General features: G+C 48.0%; 1 protein-coding gene across 1 annotated transcript; it reads left to right on the top strand.

The window, feature by feature from the left end:
* Positions 1–2,167: 2,167 nt before the first annotated feature.
* LOC121838494 lies at positions 2,168–16,300 on the top strand. The gene is made up of 3 exons (XM_042294772.1): positions 2,168–2,348; positions 5,651–5,698; positions 15,854–16,300. The coding sequence occupies exons 1-3, from the start codon at positions 2,202–2,204 to the stop codon at positions 16,298–16,300; spliced, it is 642 nt and encodes a 213-aa protein (XP_042150706.1). The 5' UTR covers positions 2,168–2,201.
* Positions 16,301–18,002: the final 1,702 nt, after the last annotated feature.

Below are 18,002 nucleotides of genomic sequence, written 5' to 3'. Positions count from 1 at the left end.
AATCTCTATGTAGGGCTTGATTTATTTGAAGCGAGAGTCATTCAGTAATTTAGATCAGAATTAACTGAGCCTTGGCAGTGGGTAGGCAGATACTTGAGAATAACCTAAATGAAACCAGCTAGATTTTCCTTTACAAAGTATAATCGTTGCTCACATGCTGAGTTTGTGCACTAGAAAGCTATCTCTACAGGAAAAATGCTGTTGACAAGGAGAACTAAATGACAAGCTTCATTTGTTGCTTCGATTAACAACTGCAGAATTTACGCACATCCTTGAGAACGTGAACAAAACATACTCAAAATTACTCTTGTCTAACCTCATTTCAGTGGATTACTGTGTGCCCCTTGATATTAGGTGTTTTAGGTATGATAGTCTTTATATCATATCTAAAATGACTTTTTATTCATACTCGTTCACACTCATCCATCACTCAAATACTATAATGTTTTGAAAAATGTGTACTAAGGTAAGAGTGCTAAGCTAAGTTAGCATGTAGCTTAGCTTGTTTGTAGCTAGCTAAGCTAGTTACACACGACTGGAAGCTAACTTAGGTTAGCTTCCATTAAGCTAAGCTACCTTCCGCGATCTTGACATCAACACTGTCAAGATGGCGGAAGCTGAGCGCAATGGCAGTATCAGAAAGGCACCGCAAGTATTCAATATGCGATTCGAAATTATTCGACCCAAGTCACTATTAGCTTCTTATTCGCTTGAAACATAAAATTCGTTATTCGCACGTGCCTGCTTAAGGGGAAACTAAAGCGGTTTTGTACCTTTAAAAAACACTTGCATCATCTTCATATGGCCTCCAGTATCACGAATATTAAAATTATTTGTCAATTTGAGGCCCGGAGTAGCCATCAAAGCATTTTGACCATAGCGCTGAAACCCCGCCCTCCCGAGGTGTAAGAAGCTAGGAGGAAATTTCTGAGAGACAGCAGCGTCGCAACAAGGATCCTCGGAATCTCTGCAGCTATTGCAAGCTTATTTGAGTGGTCGACAAATTGTGTGCGATTCACCTCATGCTCACGATTTTCGCTCGCCTGTTTGTTTTGACGTTAGTACACCTATAAACTTTCATAAAAGATTTAGCGGATGTTGGTCAGGCGTGAAAGATTGTAGCGGGAACTAGGCGTCTGTAGCAGATGACGCACCATTTCACAAGAATAAAAAAAGCGCTGCATTGGGCAAGGCTGGTCATATGTGCCGGAACACTGCATGAGAGATGGTGCTTGAGCTTCGGTGGCCAGGTGAAAGTTCTTGACGTGACATCATGCCGAGTGAATTTTTTAAATATTTCTTTGCGTTGGGTGATACTTCTTGAGCAAATAGTGCATATTCAAATTTGCAGGATACAAATACGGAAGAATTTACCTCTAACTCATTTTTTTTGGAGAACCTCTTTAGCTTCCCTTAAAGTGTTTTCAACAAAATCAGTCAGTGGTTCACAAATCGGAGTCGGTGACACTTTTAGCAACGCACAGCTACCAAAGTAACCATACTTTACTTCAGTGCTGGCATTCATCACCTTTGCTCATGAAGTGGAACTGCCAACTTTAAGAGAGTGGCAAAAACTCGTAAAAAACCAGCAAAAACCATTCGTATGGACAACAGGAATGGAAGTTAGCAGCCTTTTCTTCGTTTAGTGCCCATGCTGTTCTTTTATTGACTGAGGGGGAAGTTTCAAATCATTGATTCCTTCAGTCCAGTTTACCAAACATTGCATACACTTGATGATCTAAAGCAGTTCTGTGTTTGTAGGTGAGCACTGCCCTACGGGTCCTCAGTCACTCCACGGCCACTGCCCTGCGCTTCCTGGTGGAGAATCATGGCTGGAGCACCAACTTCCTCACCACGGCTTGGTTTTTGGAACAGGTCAACAAATGGTTTGATCTTATGAGCAGCAGGCACCCAGTCCTTGCGATCAGCAGGCAAAATGAGGCCTGCTACAAGAACACCCTTGACTTTCTGGTCAAATTTAAGGATCTTTTTCTCCACCTCACTATTGGGGATGGGGCGTTCAAGCCAGTGCAGGCGGGGGTAATCCTCTCTCCCAAGTCCATTCTGGACCTGCAGCAAAGTCTCATTGAGAGACATTCTTTTTCATTTGTGCTCACATCCAGATTCACGCAGGACTGCCATGAAGACTTGTTTTCGGTAGTGCGACAGGGCAACCCTATCCCAACTTCTTGGAGTTTAAGATGACCTTGAAAATCATCACACACTCGCAGTACCTGAAGGCGTCCAAGGCAGGGTCCTACGAACTGGACGATGCCTCCTTTTACCTGGCTGACCTCGCAGACTTGGATGTACAACCTGCTGTGCCCACCGACATTTTTCTTGAGGAGGTAGAACTCACCATGGCACAACCTGAGGAGAATAGCTTTGGCTATTAAGCGGGTATGTGGTACGAAGAGTTGTAAAAAATAATGCTACATGTGACACGTGTGCTGCAGCTGTTCAAGTCTCCATGGCACCTGCAAATAGCCTCCTCAGGCTAAAGAGTTATGTCCCTGACGCTCTGACCTGCCCCTCTGAAGCTGCACGCGCCCTCTTCACAATTTGTGAAAGTGTCTTTCGCAGCCTCATTGCGGATTTGATGCATGCACGGGGCATCCTGGACGGCCTATCGGCGAGGATGGTTGCAGAGAGCCAATGTGTTCAGCTGCCCGACTGCCATGAAATCAAAATGAAGCTCATCAGGCGATCCTGCCATGCACGGCTGCAACTGTTCCTGCGGGAAAAAAGTCGCGAGTTGGCGGCTGGGGCAGCTGAACGCAGGGACTTCGGCAGTCGATGGCAGGACCTCGGAGAACTAATTAGTGTTTTAGATTGCCTTAGTTGATGAAACTGTTGTCCCGTTCTCATTTTTTTTTACTTTGCTTTCTTCTTTGTGTTAAGAGAAGCTTTCATTTTTTGCGTTCCTTGTTTACCGAGGCACTTCTGAATTTTTTTTACTCTTGCAACGGTTGTTTCTGCGAGGCCCTTTTTCTTGTGATCTCCATGTAAGCCTACGTGAAGCCTCTGCATTTTTTTTTATGCTTGCTACAGATGTTTGTGGGAAGTTTCTTGTGCTGTGCTTGTAAGCATCTGAATTTTTTTATGCTTGCTACGGGTCTGTGAGAAGCCCATTTTCTTGTGCTCTGCCTGAGGCCTCTGAATTTTTTTATGCTTGCTATGGGTCTTTGTGGAACGCTTTTTTTCTTAGGCTCTGCCTGTAAACCTGTGTGAGGCCTCTGAATTTTTTTTACGCTTACTAGAGATGTTTGTGGGAAGCTCTTTTTCTTATGCTCTACGTGCAAGCCTGCATGAAGCCTCTGGATTTTTTTCATGCTTGCTTCAGATGTTTGTGGGAATCCTTTCTTTTTCTTGTGCTCTGCGTGTAAGTTTGCGTGAAGCATCTAAATTTTTTTCACACTTTCTTCAGCTCTTTGTGGGAAGCTTGCTTTTTCTTATGCTCTGCATGTAAGCCTGAGTGAAGTCCCAGAATATTCTTTTACTTTTACGCTTGCTTCAGATGTTTGTGGGAAGCTTTTCTTTTTATTGTGCTCTGTGCATATGGCTGCATGAAGCCTCTGAATTTTTTTACGCTTGCTTTGGTTCTTTGTGGGGAGCACTTTTTCTTCTGCTCTGCGTGTAGGCCTATGTGAAGCTTTCGCTGTCATGCAAACTTGCTCTTCTGTATCATGTTTTTTTTTTTTTTTCTTGTCCTCCTTCTTGTGCTGTGCACTGCTTATGTTTCACTCATCCCTTTTTGCTTCATGTGGATGTTTGTAGCCTACACTTTCCTTCCTGGTGTCTTGCATGAAAGCCTATGCAGAGACTTCCTGCCCATGTTAGCTTGTCTTTTCCCCTGTCATTCTTCCCCTGTCACCAGGGTGGTGATTCCACAAAGTCTGCGGGCCAAGGTGCTGCAGCTGCTGCACGCGGGGCATCCTGGCATCGAAAAGACCAAGATGGTGGCCCGGTCGCACGTTTGGTGGCCTGGCTTGGACCAGGACATCGTGCACCAGGTGCAAGGCTGCCAGGTCTGCCAGGAGAACCAGCGAGCCTCGCGCCACGTGGAAATCACCCCCTGGCCGTTCCCACAGAGGCCGTGGTCCCGCTTGCACGTGGACTATGCGGGACCCTTCAAGGGCCACTACTTCCTGGTGGTAGTGGACGCCTTCTCAAAGTGGGTGGAGGCACTGCCAGTCTCCAGTCCCTCGGCAAGCGCGACCATTGCGGCTCTGCGGCAGGTCTTCGCGGCGCAGGGATTGCCGGACATTATCGTGTCTGATAATGGTCCCGCTTTCGCCAGCGCCGAGTACCTGGACTGGCTGCAGAGGAATGGAATCCGCCGGATGCTGGTTCCGCCGTACCACCCCGCTTCCAATGGTGCGGCCGAGCGAGTGGTCCAGACCATCAAGGACAAGCTCAAGAAGAGCCAGCCCGGGGATTTCCGTACTCAGGTGGCCCGGGTACTGTTTCAGTACCGGACCACACCGCATGAGGTCACTGGCCGTGCCCCCTGCGAGCTTCTGCTGGGCCGGATGGTCAAGACCCCCCTGGACGTCTTGCATCCAGACCTCCGGTCCACTGCGCTCCTGAAGCAGCTGAAGCAGAAGCTGGGTGCTGACCGAGGGTGCCGTCCCGGGCCTTTGCCGGAGCCGGGAGCGTCGGTGTACGCCAGGAACTTCCGTCCTGGCCCACCCTGGTCTGCCGGGCGTGTGGTTTCACCAGCGAGTGCCTCATCGCTGCTCGTCCGCATGCCCGACGGGACCACCTGGCACCGGCACGCCGACCATGTCAGGCCTCGCCTCGGGACCTGGCTTCCACCCTCGGTCGTCGCTTCAGAGGACCAGCCTGCAGGGGGCCCAACAGCACCAGTCGCGGCCAGCGGAGCGCCATCCACCCCGGAGGCGACAAGCGTCGCCACTCCTCAGGCACCAGTTGGACCGGTGCCAATCCCTTATCCGGTCCCTGCAGCTCCACCGGGTGGAGCGCGACCGGTACAGGCAGCGCCCGGCGTTGCCCCACCTGGCCCATCGACTCCAGTGCCCAGGCGGAGTACGCGGCAGCGAAGGCCACCTGACCGCTACTCGCCTGGGTGATCTTCGCCGTCGACCAGCCAGGACTTGGTATGAGCAGACGCCGAGTTGGTGTCGGCCGTGTGTTTTTTTTATATATTTTGTTTTGAGAAACAAACTGGGGGGGAGGGATGTGACAAGTATGTAGCGCCCCCCTCCGGTCCGCCCGCCTGTGGCCGCCAGCCTCGGCGGGCAACATTGTTCATCGCGCCCCAATAAACGCCGTCGAGCACACACTGCTCGGGTCAGTCATCGTCCACCCTCAACCAGGCTGCGTGTCGTCTCTTCTCGGCGGGTGCTTCGGCCCCCTTCGTCCACGTTCCAGAAAGATCGTGACACTGTTCACTTTCCTCGTGTCATTCGCACACCTCGAAATATGCACTCTCTCTGTATCCTCAAGTTTTTCACTTCTGCACTTGCTTAAGACATTTGCAAGCCATCCCTTTACTTCATGAGCTTTCCATGTGAGTCTTCACCGTGCAGCACCTTTACGCTTCTGGGAGCCTATGCTTTGCCTCCGACCCTTTTGGTTTATCCACTTGCCTATTTTAATTTTGCAGTTTCTGTGTTTTTTCTTGCAGAGGCACGAGACCCATGTCCCCTCCATGGTCATCGGTTGCAGCTTTTGGGTCTGTCTCATTTTATTTCATTGTAGTTGCAGACTTAATTATTGTCAGGTATCTGTGTGTTAGTTCGTTTGCAGTAGACCTAACTGCCGCCATTTCCTTTCCGTGAGTTAGTTTTTGTCAGACGCTCGTACTCAGTGTAACAGGTGCAAGGGCTGGGTTTTGTTGCTGTGTCCAGGATGTTGCAAGGAGACTGCTGGCCAATGGACTTCTTCCAAAACCGACGCGCCCCATTGCGGCGAAATACCATGCAGTGCATTCTGGGAACTAGTTGGCCACTCAGTTTCGGTTTCGACTAGGCAGATTCACCTCATGCTATCACGCCGCGACCGAACGCACTGCTTGCAGTTTCGATTATCTGACTTTTTTACGAATGTACAATATACTCATTCTCGAGCGATACAAAACGAAGGCCGAGGCACTTTTTTTCGTTCCCGAAACACCGGATATTTGAGTGCGTATGCAAACGTAGTAGGACGTGGCTTAGTCACATCATCTTTGAGTTCAATTTCAATAATCCCGTCTAGTACCAGTGAACTACAAGTGAAATTCGGTCACCTGGAGCATTACACATATTTTGTTTGCCAAATGTCCGCTTCTTGTTACTTCATTGGGCGAAAAGCAAGCCGCATCCTCACAGGAGTATCAAAGTTGAGCCCAGCGTTGACGCGTGAACTTCTAAGGAAACGCAATAAATTCGACCTCACTACTGCATCAAAGTTACTATGATGTCTTCCTCGTGTCATCATATATCTCCCACTCAAATTTTATGCTGATAGACGATTAAGTTTTCGCAAACGCGGAGATGGGCTAGCTACGACGGAGGCCCTAACAAGCGTCCCCTACTCCTCGCTAAGCCTTTTTGGACGAGCTTTTACTGACGCTCAAGATCTGTGCCTGAACGGTGTGTCCGAAATTATCGCGGCATACTCAGGCAGGAAGAAAGCTAACACATGACAAATATTATGGCCATTAGCAACCGTCAAATGCACTTTGAATAATTTCGTTTGTTTGGCGCACCGCATAGGGGTTCATACCCGTCCGGCGTACTTCTGGCGAATGGTGCAACATTTTTCACACAAGTGCTCGACTTTTGCTTTCTTAAAATGGTTTGTATGCGCGAATGTGCCTATACGATTGCAGGATAACTTTACGTGCATACGCGATGTTGGATATTAGTAAAATGCAAGTGGGTGGGGACTTCGCTTCGTGCAGTGCTGCGGGTCAGTACAGATAAGAGATAAGAACTGTGTTATAATTGAGCTTTTCAATGGCACCTCCGAGTTTTACTTTGCGTACACAGGCGTATTAAGAAAACAGTAATTGCAAAAAGTAATATTTCTTCTATGGACGCATGAAACAAACAAACTTCCTGATCAACAACATATAATGTAAAGGCGCGAGCTTGATGTATGCATACTTATTGGTTGCTACAGCCTGTTGATTCGTACATAAGCAAGATCCCCGAGCTTCGCAGCGTCGAGATTCCCAGCACTGGCTCGTCCAGATACCTCGAAACGCTAACAAAAAGGCTCAAGTACAAAAATAGAACAAGCATGTGTTAAGAGAAGCTATATACGTCTCGAGCTTGTGCTAAAGCTTCGAGGTCTGGCCATTTAGGTTAGTTTATAGACCACAAATGACCAGGGTATCGGAACAAAACGAAAAACGAAAAAAACAATATTTTTTGGCGGAACGGAAACGTAATCGAAACGTTATTTATTATTTTGTTCCGGAGTGAAACCGAAAAAATTTCTTATCGGTTTTTGGTTCAAGGGAAAATATCAGGTATTTCAGTAATTCGTTTCACGCAGCGAAGAGACAGCCGTTGGTTTGTACCATAATTAAAGAGAAGACAAGCAAGCCATCGCCCCCGCGTCTAAACTCCGGGCGAACAAGCATAGCAAAAACAAAGACAAAAAATACAACGAGAAACAAAAAACATGACGCAAGGCGCCATTGCTTCCCACCAATGAGAGCGCGGTGGCGCGACGCCTCCACACGCTCGCAATGCTCTCCTTGGCTCTTGCGCCCTCTCCCTCCATGCTTTCTTCGGACGACACAGACAGACAACAGATCACGGCAAGCGCGGGAAGCTTGTGACCCGGCGTTGTAGAAGTCCATCTTTTGTTTTTCTACGGATACGGCAGTCTGAGACTCTGTTGCAAAAGTGTACTTCTTCATCCCTATGGGCCTTCAGGGCCTTCTCGGCGCTGAAATTTATTTTATCGGACCAGAGGTCTTGCCTTTCACCGAGCACACTTGATGACGTGCTGCTTCTGAGATCATGCTCGGTGCCTTATTGATCATGATCTCATTCTCAAGGAAATGAACATGATCTCGGAAGCAATGTCGTTTCCGCGGATTCCTCTAGAGCGCCTGAATTATCTATTTTTGTGTAAAAATAAACGTTACGTTCCTTTTAATTGTTGCTGAGATTGTTTTTTTTTTTCCATAGAAAGAAACCGTTACGAACCGTTACGGAGCATTATTTTTTCGTTCCGGAGCGAAAACGGAACGGAACTTTTTTGTAGGGAACGAAAATGAAAACGGAACGAAAAACATTTCGTTCCAGCACCCTGCAAATGACGCTCTCGGGACCAGAAAACATGAGATAATGGCCGTTTATAGTCCACGCTCTGTGTGTAATCTCTGGTCGACATGTCGATCGAAACCGAAACCATGCCACTCTCCTCCCTGGCCAACTAGTTCCCAGAGTGCAACGCGCGCCGTGTTGCATGCAGGGCTTCATGGAAGCAGTCTATTGTGTGCATGCATCAAGAATAGTTGTGTGTCAGAAGTTCCTTTATTTCCTTGTTTTTTGACTCCATACAGACCAATGTTGAAATTGTTGGTGGCTGCTTTATCCATGGAGTGCAAGGATCATACCTATTTGTTTATTAGGGAATAATTGACATGGCCGTGTCATACATGTTTGTTACATGGTCACTGGAAAGTGTGGGAAAAGAAAGAAAGCCCATGGCTGTTGCACAGGGAAGCCCCCAGAAACACTGACCCCTGGTGGCGGCCTGATCCGACACTTTGCCACACAAGCTAAAGGTTCATCTTGGTTGGTGTTGTCCGTGCCTGAGTGGGGCATCCTTGCACTGCTTAAAATGCCTGCTCAGTTCCTGGTCCATAGCCTGGTTTTTTCACTTGTTAACTGCCAATCAAGTTAGTGCCCAGTGGTAATTTCATCATCTGACTAAAAATGAGTTGAGTTAAAGCGTCTGGGGCACAACTGGCCCAGGTGGTGCTTCATTGTGCCATGGTGGATCTTACCAAAGTCATGCAGTTTTTGACAACCTGGAAGATGATCTTGGTCCTTATTGTTCTACAGCTCCCATGTTTCTTTCGAAAACAGGGCTGCTTTCTTTAAGGTTGCTAGGTCTTTCCAGGTCTACCTTTGGCTCCTGGGTCTCAGTGATGAGGTCCATGCAGCAAACTCTAGGACAAAAGTTGAACACGAGCTCTGTTGGAGATTGTCCTCCTGTGGTAGGCGGTGTGCGACGGTACACAAGGAGCCATCTTGGCAAGTATGCGGCCAAAGAACCACCCGAGAGTTTCTTTAGACTGTCCTTGATCGTTCTGACAGCTCTCTCGGGAAGTCTGTTTGACTGTGGATAGTTAGGTGCAGTCCTTAGGTGGCCAATTTCATTCTGAGTAATGAAGTCGGTAAACAGCGTGCCGGGGAATGGTGTTCCATTATTGGACACCAAGCAAACAGGAAGTCCTTACCAGGCGACCGTGTTCCTCAGATATTCGACTGTTGCAGTGGAGTTGGCTGGCTGCTGATGCCAGTGGTTTCTTTCAATCTTGGTAACTGTTTACCACAATTAGCACCATTTTACCTTCGATAGGTGCAGTGCAGTCCATGTAAATTCTTGTCCATGGAGCCGTGGGTTCTGGCCAAGCTTGTGGCTCTGCTTCTGGTGGCATTGATATGCAGCCTGTTGGCATATTGTTCAAGGTTGTACGGCATCAACCATTGCCTTACCTCATTGCGTTGATACCCATGCGTCTGTCATGGAATTCTTGGAAGAAGGTTAACCTCCTATGGGCCTTTTGACTCCGTGGATGTTGTGTGACGACTCTGGTTCAACTGCCTCTGGAGGTGTGGCACATTCAGGATCAGTTCCTCAGTGTGGTCGCGATACACCAGGAGCCTGACGCAGCAGTGTCTGCTTTGCCTTGTTAAAGCCGTCGTCTTCCTTTAATACACACCTCTATTTCACATTTTTCTGGAGCAGGTGGTTGAATAGAGCCAATAGCTGAAACATTTGAGGCAGGCAGCTTGCATGCTATAGATGATGAATCCTGAGAAATAACAAAGTGCATGGCGATTCCATGGAGCAGGAACCTTCAGGTTGGCTTTCAGCTTGTTGAGATCGGTAGGTAAGTCGTACCTACCTAGTGATCGAGCTGAACGATTGACTTGCTTGCATCCAAGCTCGCAGGAAAGTCCTCAGAAGTACTGGCCCTCTGGTAGCCGGACCCATCAGTGACATTGCCTTTATCTTTCGTAATTAGGTGAAAGCTTGGTAACTTACTCGGGTGGAGGAATATCAGATTTCGGTCATTTCACATCATTCATGCTATCTGATTAATTAATTTGAAGTTTTTTTTGAGTGTCCGAATTGTGAAAATATTTTGAACTTTTCCATGGTATATACTGGTAGTTTAGTGGCTGGATATTAAAACTGAATGTGTGACAAATGTTAGAAAGAAGGTCCTGTCGGTGCCCATGCAAACGACCAGGGGCGGATCCAGACCTCCATTTTAGGGGGGGCGGTTCCTCGATGTAAAACGGCGGGGAGGGAGTGTTTATATTGTTTGTAGAGTTATCGTTTTTACTAAACTCTGATAACATAATATAGATCTTGAGAGCTTTTGTATCGGTTTACCTGTCGGGGATGAACTCTTTGAATTAAAACCTTTCGGGTGACCACGCTAGAGGCAAGTATCTCGAAAACAGAGGTCGGCATTTTAGGTCACCCTCACTCACCCTCACCCTCACAGCCACACTTACCTAAGCCCCTCACTCACCCTCACCCTCGCAGCTACACTCACCTTCAGCCCCTCACTCACCCTCACCCTCACAGTCACACTCACCTTCAGCCCTTCACTCACCCTCACTGAACCTCACGGCCCTCACGCACTCACCGCCCTCACGTCCCTCACCGCCCTCACGGCCCTCACTCACTCATGGCCCTCACGACACTCACCGCCCTCACGCCACTCACCGCCCTCACGGCCCTCACGCACTCATAGTCCTCACGCCACTCACGGCCCTCACAGCCCTCACGGCCCTCACGCACTCAGAGCCCTCACGCCACTCACCGCCCTCACGCCCCTCACGCACTCATGGCCCTCACCGCCCTCACGCCACTCACCGCCCTCACGGCCCTCACCGCCCTCACGGCCCTCACGCACTCATAGTCCTCACGCCACTCACCGCCCTCACCGCCCTCACCGCCCTCACCGCCCTCACGGCCCTCACGCACTCACAGCCCTCACGCCACTCACCGCCCTCACGCCCCTCACGCACTCATGGCCCTCACCGCCCTCACCGCCCTCACGGCCCTCACCGCCCTCACCGCCCTCACAGCCCTCACTCACCCTCACTCACCCTCACACTCATGAATTTTCCTGGTTCAGAAACTCACTCACCCTCACCTCACCTGTGAAGATGAGGGTGAGTGAGGGCCCTCATGAGTGAGGTTTGCCGAGGTATGCTCGAAAATTGTGGTGGCACTATCCTTTCTGAAACTTGGGTTTCAGACCGACACTACGTGAGCAGTTGATTTAGGGAAGCTTAAAGACATTGCCTTGGCAGACATTCTGGTTGCAGCTAGTGCTTAACTGCTGCGGCAACGGGAAGAGCGGCTTAAATCAATGGAGCGAGTACGTTGCAAACAAGCGACAAAAATGGCCCGGCGGCTTCGACGCTGCTCGCGGCGTCAAAACACTGTTGACGCAGCGATCGAAACGAAAGCTGTCAGGCAAGTTCGTCTGTTGTTCGCCGTATATTTGGAATGTCTAGAGCGCAGCACATGCGGCATTGCCAACCCAAACTTGTGTTTTCACGTGTTCTGGATGCAACTCGAGAGAACGAAAGCGAATAATTGTTGAATATTTATGAAAGCATGTTGCAGTTCTGCAACTATAACTTTTAAACTTAGATAAGACCTTAAACCAGCAATGGATCCTTCCAAATTATATTCAATTGCAATTCGTCTGGATATTTTCTGTGTGAAAAGAACACTTGTTTCTGGGTAGTTAGCTCATTCGTCAGGGTCGAGAGGACAGGTGCAGAGATATGATGGGGCAGAGCGGTTGTCCGGTCGGCGAATCTCAACTGGGCTAAAGGCCGATCACGACTGCAGCATGGATGTTTAGGAGTCGGTGTTCACTCGAAGGGGCACAGGCACTCTCTATTTAATTTATGTATAGTCGGATCTTTGAAAAGGCTCGTTTTCCCCAAGTCCCTTAAGTAGGGAATTCGAAGCCGCAGTCGGAAACCAGCAAGCCCCGCCTCTGTTCCATTAGACACACACGTATTCGCTCCTGCAAAGCCGCGCGAAAGCTCTGCCATCAATCCACAGAAGCCGCGTTTAACTCAAAAAGTAAAGACGGCGCCAAGGGGAGACAAGGGGTAGCGAACGCCTTTCCTAAAATATGTCCTGCCACCCTAAGTTGAAACGGCATTGTATACGAATAAATGCCTACGGCGTCGGCTTGAGGACCCCGTGTAAGCTAGGATGCCTTCATGAGCGCACATGAAGGCTCCCTAGCGTAAGCAGCCTCCAGCCTTTAGAGTGCTCGTACCGTTTATCTTTCTTTTATTAGCTTCCCGCCACGAGAAGTCGTACCGCAGGCAGTATGAAGCCCATTAGAGAAAACATCTCCCCCTTCTGGCGCTCGTCGGCTTCTTTCTGTATTCCGCGCTGCGGCGCTGATCTGATCCTCAGTGAGGGATGGAGGCGAGGACGAAAGCGGGCTTATGTTTAAGCCAAGGTCGTGGGGAAGTCCGGAGCGTCTTCAGGAGAAGCTCAGACCCAGACTACACTGTACCCAGAGCATTTGCTTCCTCTCTCAGTTGAAAAGAAAAGCAATTGGTCACCTGGTTGTACAAGCTGCATCCTGCGTCGATTGCTTACGTTTTTTCTTCGAGCTGACGAAGAACCCCGGGGGGGGGTGCCTGGCGAGGCGTTTGGGGGGGCGATCGCCCCCACCGCCCCCCCCTTGGATCCGCCGGGAGGCACTCACTTGATCGAATGACGTTTTAGCGAACGCCCACGTTTCATCGAACGACACTTTAGCGAATAGTCGGACGCCGCGAAGCGGCGTTTTCGGGTGGGCCAAGTGAGCTCATATTTTTGTAATGAGTTGCCGCAGACTGTCGCCGCGAAGCGGCGTAAAGCGCAGCGCGACGGATGGGTTAACGCGCGCCCCCGTTATTCGCTAAAAAGACCATTCGCTCAAATGTCGCCGTTCGCTAAAATGTCATTCGCTCTTGTGATATGGACCCGGATCCGCCACTGCAAACGACACCGCTATTTTAGAACCCCATAAATTGCCGGAGCAGTATAGAAAGAGAGAACAGTGCAATTTATTAGAAACGAAAGAAGGGGTCCACCGTGCACATCGGTACTGGTTTGGTGATTGGATGAGTCAATTCAGGGACGTTCAGTGCTTGTATGAAGGCAGTGATGTGATTGCTGCGCCAATTGCGCCAAACTGCGCCAAGGGGTGAACCCTGCTACATCCTGCTACATTTTGCCAAAATATGGGTAAACTGCGCCAGGCCTGCGCCAAAAGATCAATTTTGGTCGTCTTTCAAAACCGAAACTAAACTGAGTACCGTAACTGAGCATACATGAGCTAGGTAGCGCAAGCGGCCGCCCAACAAAAAGTACCCTGTATCAATCGTCCATCCGGTCTTGCATAGTTTTTCCCGCCACCTCTCGTTTCATGCTCTCGTCGTTCATGTGTCTCGTCTACACCGTGGTCTCGTCTCGCGTCTTTTTAAAAACAATTTCAACGATAGACGCGGGCGTGTGTTGACGCTTCAGTGCTTCAGTCGTTGTACAAAGCGCTCCAAGTACATTTTTGACCCTGACTCGCGATGTATTGTTTTGACCTGACTCGCTCAGGTCCTTTTCTCTGTGCGTTTAGCTTGTACCTCGCCTGCCGGCCTGGCAAGCACTTGCTGCTGGACTGTTTTTTGTCGTATGCTGGACAATTACATTTTGCATACAATTTTGGGAACCAGTTGGCGACGGAGCGGATTGGCGTGGTGTCTGTCTCGATCGAACAGCCATCTCCGCTCGTGCGACGAAGCACGTGCAAATGCAAGCCTGCCGAAGTTGCCCTCATGTGCATGCGAACATGACTGCACGACAGAGGCACCAGCCGGGACACTTGCAACCCATTGTTTTATGTTTGCTTACTTTTCACGAAAATCTGGCACGTCGGGAACAAGTTAAACGGTGGCAAGCGGTTTTTCGGAATCGCTCGGCAACGGCCACAGTACTGTTCACTTGTGGGATGTCTCAATGTCTCTTTGGAGACATTGAAAGTGGGAATTCATTACTAGTCAAAGGCAAAGCGAGGCTTGCAGCATCCTTGTACTAGAAAGTTTCGAAAAGCAAAAAGAAAAGCACCTTTGTCTTGTGTACAATTTTGCATTGCACTGCAGTAACGTGTTTCACCAGTCGGAGACTGCTTCCATTTATTATATTAGATAACTACGGTAGTCAACCTACTAGCTTATTCCCTAATATACCAGCTTATTTACTAATAAGCTGGTCATTTTCAAACAAATTTTAATATGTGCAGTTTGGTTCTTATTTATCGATAACGGTACATATATATGTATAATTTAACTAAAGCATTGCAAAATGTGTCATGTCATTGGCATTTCAGTTACATGTTGAAAGACACCCAGGTGGTTGAACTTGACCATAATTTGTTTATTGCGGCGAGTGAAGTGCCTTTTGTTCGTCCAGCACTTAAAACAAGTATTTTTATTTTTCTAAGAATATTTGCTCCAAAAACCACATTTGCTGCTCCGAAACACTGTTCTGGCTGCTTCAAAAGCAACTTTTGTTGCTCCAAAACACTGTATTACCTGCTCCAAAGGCCACTTTTGCTGCTCCAAAACACCGTTCTGGCTGCTCCAAAAGTTGCTCCAAAACGGCTTAGGTCAATCACATCACTGTGAAGGCTTCCTAGAGGCCGTTTCATTCACATAATGTGATCCTTCCAAGAAAAAAAACGAGTAAACTGACCTTGTAGTATTTTTCTTCGTTGTTGAATTCATTCATTCCAGATCTCAGTTTAGTTGGTTAAATTATTCATATCCTTTTCATTAAAAGTCTCTATATAGCAGCTTGTGTCGGTATCATTCTATGAAGTCTGTTCGTAGACGATAGCGTGGCACCTCAACAGGACCCCGTTGAGCAAAATGACTGATCTTGTTGAGGCGAATGAAGTGCCTCATGAACGAAGGCAACAGTGAGAGTGAGAGACGCACCCACTCATGAATGTTTAAGTCCTCACAAAGGAAAATGTGTCTAACGAATTTAGCAATGTTTCTATTAGAGCCCCGTCTGTCTTCACTGACGTACTCGGCAACTCTGGGCATTTCCGTGCCCAGCGCCAGTGCTCACCATTAATAAAACGCAGTCTTAAAATGTTTGAGTCGTGTATACACTCTGTGCAGGATTATCTCTCTAGAAATTATTAACTATACGAGAAGGGCGCGAACTTCTGTCGCGATGAACAAAGAAGGTAGTGCTCCTCGGCCAGACTAGTAACTCTAGCGCGACTAACATCACCGACATAAAAAAAAAAAAACTAGCTTTTCAGCAACTTAGTTTTTTCAAAAAGGTTGTTTACGTTAAAACGTAGAAAACACAATCAGCAGGCCGTGTTTGGCTCGCCTCCGAGCAGCGGTTGCTGATGTTAGCTTGGAGAGACTATGCTGAGCTGTCGATGAGAAAGCTGTCGTAAAATTTCCAAAAATATATATTTATTATTGGCGCAGTTGGTTCTGTGATTGTTTACTCAGACTTCTTTTCGAGCGTGTTCTAAGAGCCATGTTAACAGGTAAAAAGAAAACTAAAAAGTTATACTTCTCTTATTTGTTTGCAGCACAGTCAACAAGCTGCAAAGAGCAGCATGAACAAAATGAACCGGAAAAGATGTCCAGCCACCAGCAAGCTGACGACTGCGCCACTTCACCATGCTGTGCCACGACGCCAAATTGTGTGCCAACGCCAAGCCACATCGCTGATGCACCAGATGAGCCTCCGAGATTTTGCTCAACGCTTTCCACCAACCAGAACCAAATGTCTGACGACGACCCGTCGCTGCCAATGCCGACTAACGACCTGGACTAGCAAGCCAGGCAAGCACGGGGTCCTTTTCAGCCTCATCTGGGCAGCTATGCCCAAACAGAAACGAATAATCGAAAGCGCAGCTTTTGTGAACACTGGTTTGCAAAGTTCAGCTGGCTTGAATACAGTCCAGCAAAAGATGCAGCCTTTTGCTTTTGTTGTCGGGCGTTTCCGCCGGGCAGTGCTACCAAAGCACATTTAGACCCATCCTTTGTTTCAACTGGGTTTCGAACTTGGAAGAAAGCGATAGAAAGGTTTAATCAGCATGAAAGGTCTGAGGGCCATCTTAACAGTGTTGTGTCATGGAATTGCTCCAAAGCAAACAGATTGATTGCTTCAATGCTGGATGAAAGCTTTGAACGACGAGCGTCTCAAGTTGAAGAAAAACGAAAACAAAATCGTGAGGTGCTAAAGCGCCTTACTGACATCGTTGTTCTTCTCTCAAAGGGAGGAAGGCCATTCAGAGGGCACAGTGAAAATAAGGAAAGCGCAGAGCAAGGTCTATATTTAGAGATAGTTAATATCTTAAAGAAGTATGACCCCATTTTGCGGGGCCATTTAGAGTCAGGCCCAAAAAACGCCTCCTACATCAGCAACAGAATACAAAATGACATCCTAGAGTCACTGCATGCAGCCATTTTTTCTTCGATTGTCCACCGCATAGAAGGTAAAACAGTCTCGCTCATGCGCGACGAAACAAGTGACTCCAGTCATCATTAACAACTCTCCGTTGTTATTAGGTACTTCTGCGAAATTAAGAACAGGCCAGTGGAGGTCTTCCTTACTCTCGACAGGCTTAAAAATTTAGACAGCGACTCTGTGTTTTCCACATTGCAAGCAGTTCTCAACACAATCAATGTTTCCTGGAATTCTGTGAGTTTCGTCTGCTTTGACGGGGCTTCTACTATGTCAGGGCACGTTGCTGGCGTTCAAGCAAAGTGCAAAGAGCAGAACAACAAGCTCGTCTACGTTCACTGCTATGCCCACAGCTTAAACCTGGTGCTTGTCGATGCATGCTTGTCTTGAGCAGAAAACAGAATGATGTTTGATTTCTTTGGCGTTGTGCAACTTGCGTACAACTTTATTGAAAACAGTGGTGTGCGCCATGCTGTTTTTGAGCGAATTTTCCAAACTGTCGGCACACAGCTGAAAACTTTGAAGTCTTTGTCTACAACCAGATGGGCATGTCGTGCTGAAGCAGTAAAGGCCAGTTCGCTGTGAGAGCTACAGCGAACTGTCGAGTGCAGTAAGAACGATTGTGGACTCCACAAAGCACCCGGAGACGAAAGCAAAAGGCAAGGGACTCCTTTCCCAGGTGATGAGCTTTGACTTTGTCTGCAGCATGGAAATAGCTCACCCTATTCTACAGCTTATTTTGAAGGTTAGCCGAGCTCTTCAGGACCCTAAAACTAACCTTACCACTGCACTCAATGAAGTCAGGCATCTGCAAAAAGCGCTGCGAGAGATGAGGTAAGATGTGACAGTCTTTAAAAAGATGTTTGCGGAAGCTTCTTCGATCTGCGAGATGAATGCAATTGAGATTCCCGAAGTTCGAAGAAGAAAGGTATCGAAGCGATTTGACCAAAACTGGTCGAATGAATGTTTCTATGCGACAAAAGAGGAGGAATTTCGTGTCGGTGTTTTCTTTCCGATGCTTGACTCCTGTGTTCGAGGGATCGAGGAAAGGTTCACACAAGAAACTTTTGAGCTTGTGTGTGCTCTCCAGAACCTTTTGGGCCTCTCTGTGAGCGACGAGCAAATATCTCTTATTTGTAGCTTTTTGAGGTAGATCCCGACAGCTTGGGTGCTGAAATGCAACTCCTGAAGTCCCGAACCAGCGACGAAAAAACAAACAGCATGACCGCCTATGACTGGCTGGATTCACTCAAAGAAAATGGGTTGGA

This window comes from Ixodes scapularis, unplaced genomic scaffold (genome assembly GCF_016920785.2).
Source record: "Ixodes scapularis isolate PalLabHiFi unplaced genomic scaffold, ASM1692078v2 PGA_scaffold6__148_contigs__length_123643588, whole genome shotgun sequence".
NCBI lineage: Eukaryota > Metazoa > Arthropoda > Arachnida > Ixodida > Ixodidae > Ixodes > Ixodes scapularis.
Note: the sequence above shows the minus strand (reverse complement) of the source record. Positions and strands in the feature narration are given on the sequence as shown.

Coding starts and splice junctions, on each gene's coding strand:
- LOC121838494 (XM_042294772.1), top strand. CDS start 2,202: ATGACCTTGAAAATCATCACACACTCGCAGTACCTGAAGGCGTCCAAG. Junction 2,349..5,650: donor CCGACATTTTTCTTGAGGAG/GTAGAACTCACC, acceptor TTTTTCTTGCAG/AGGCACGAGACCCATGTCCC. Junction 5,699..15,853: donor TCATCGGTTGCAGCTTTTGG/GTCTGTCTCATT, acceptor ATTTGTTTGCAG/CACAGTCAACAAGCTGCAAA.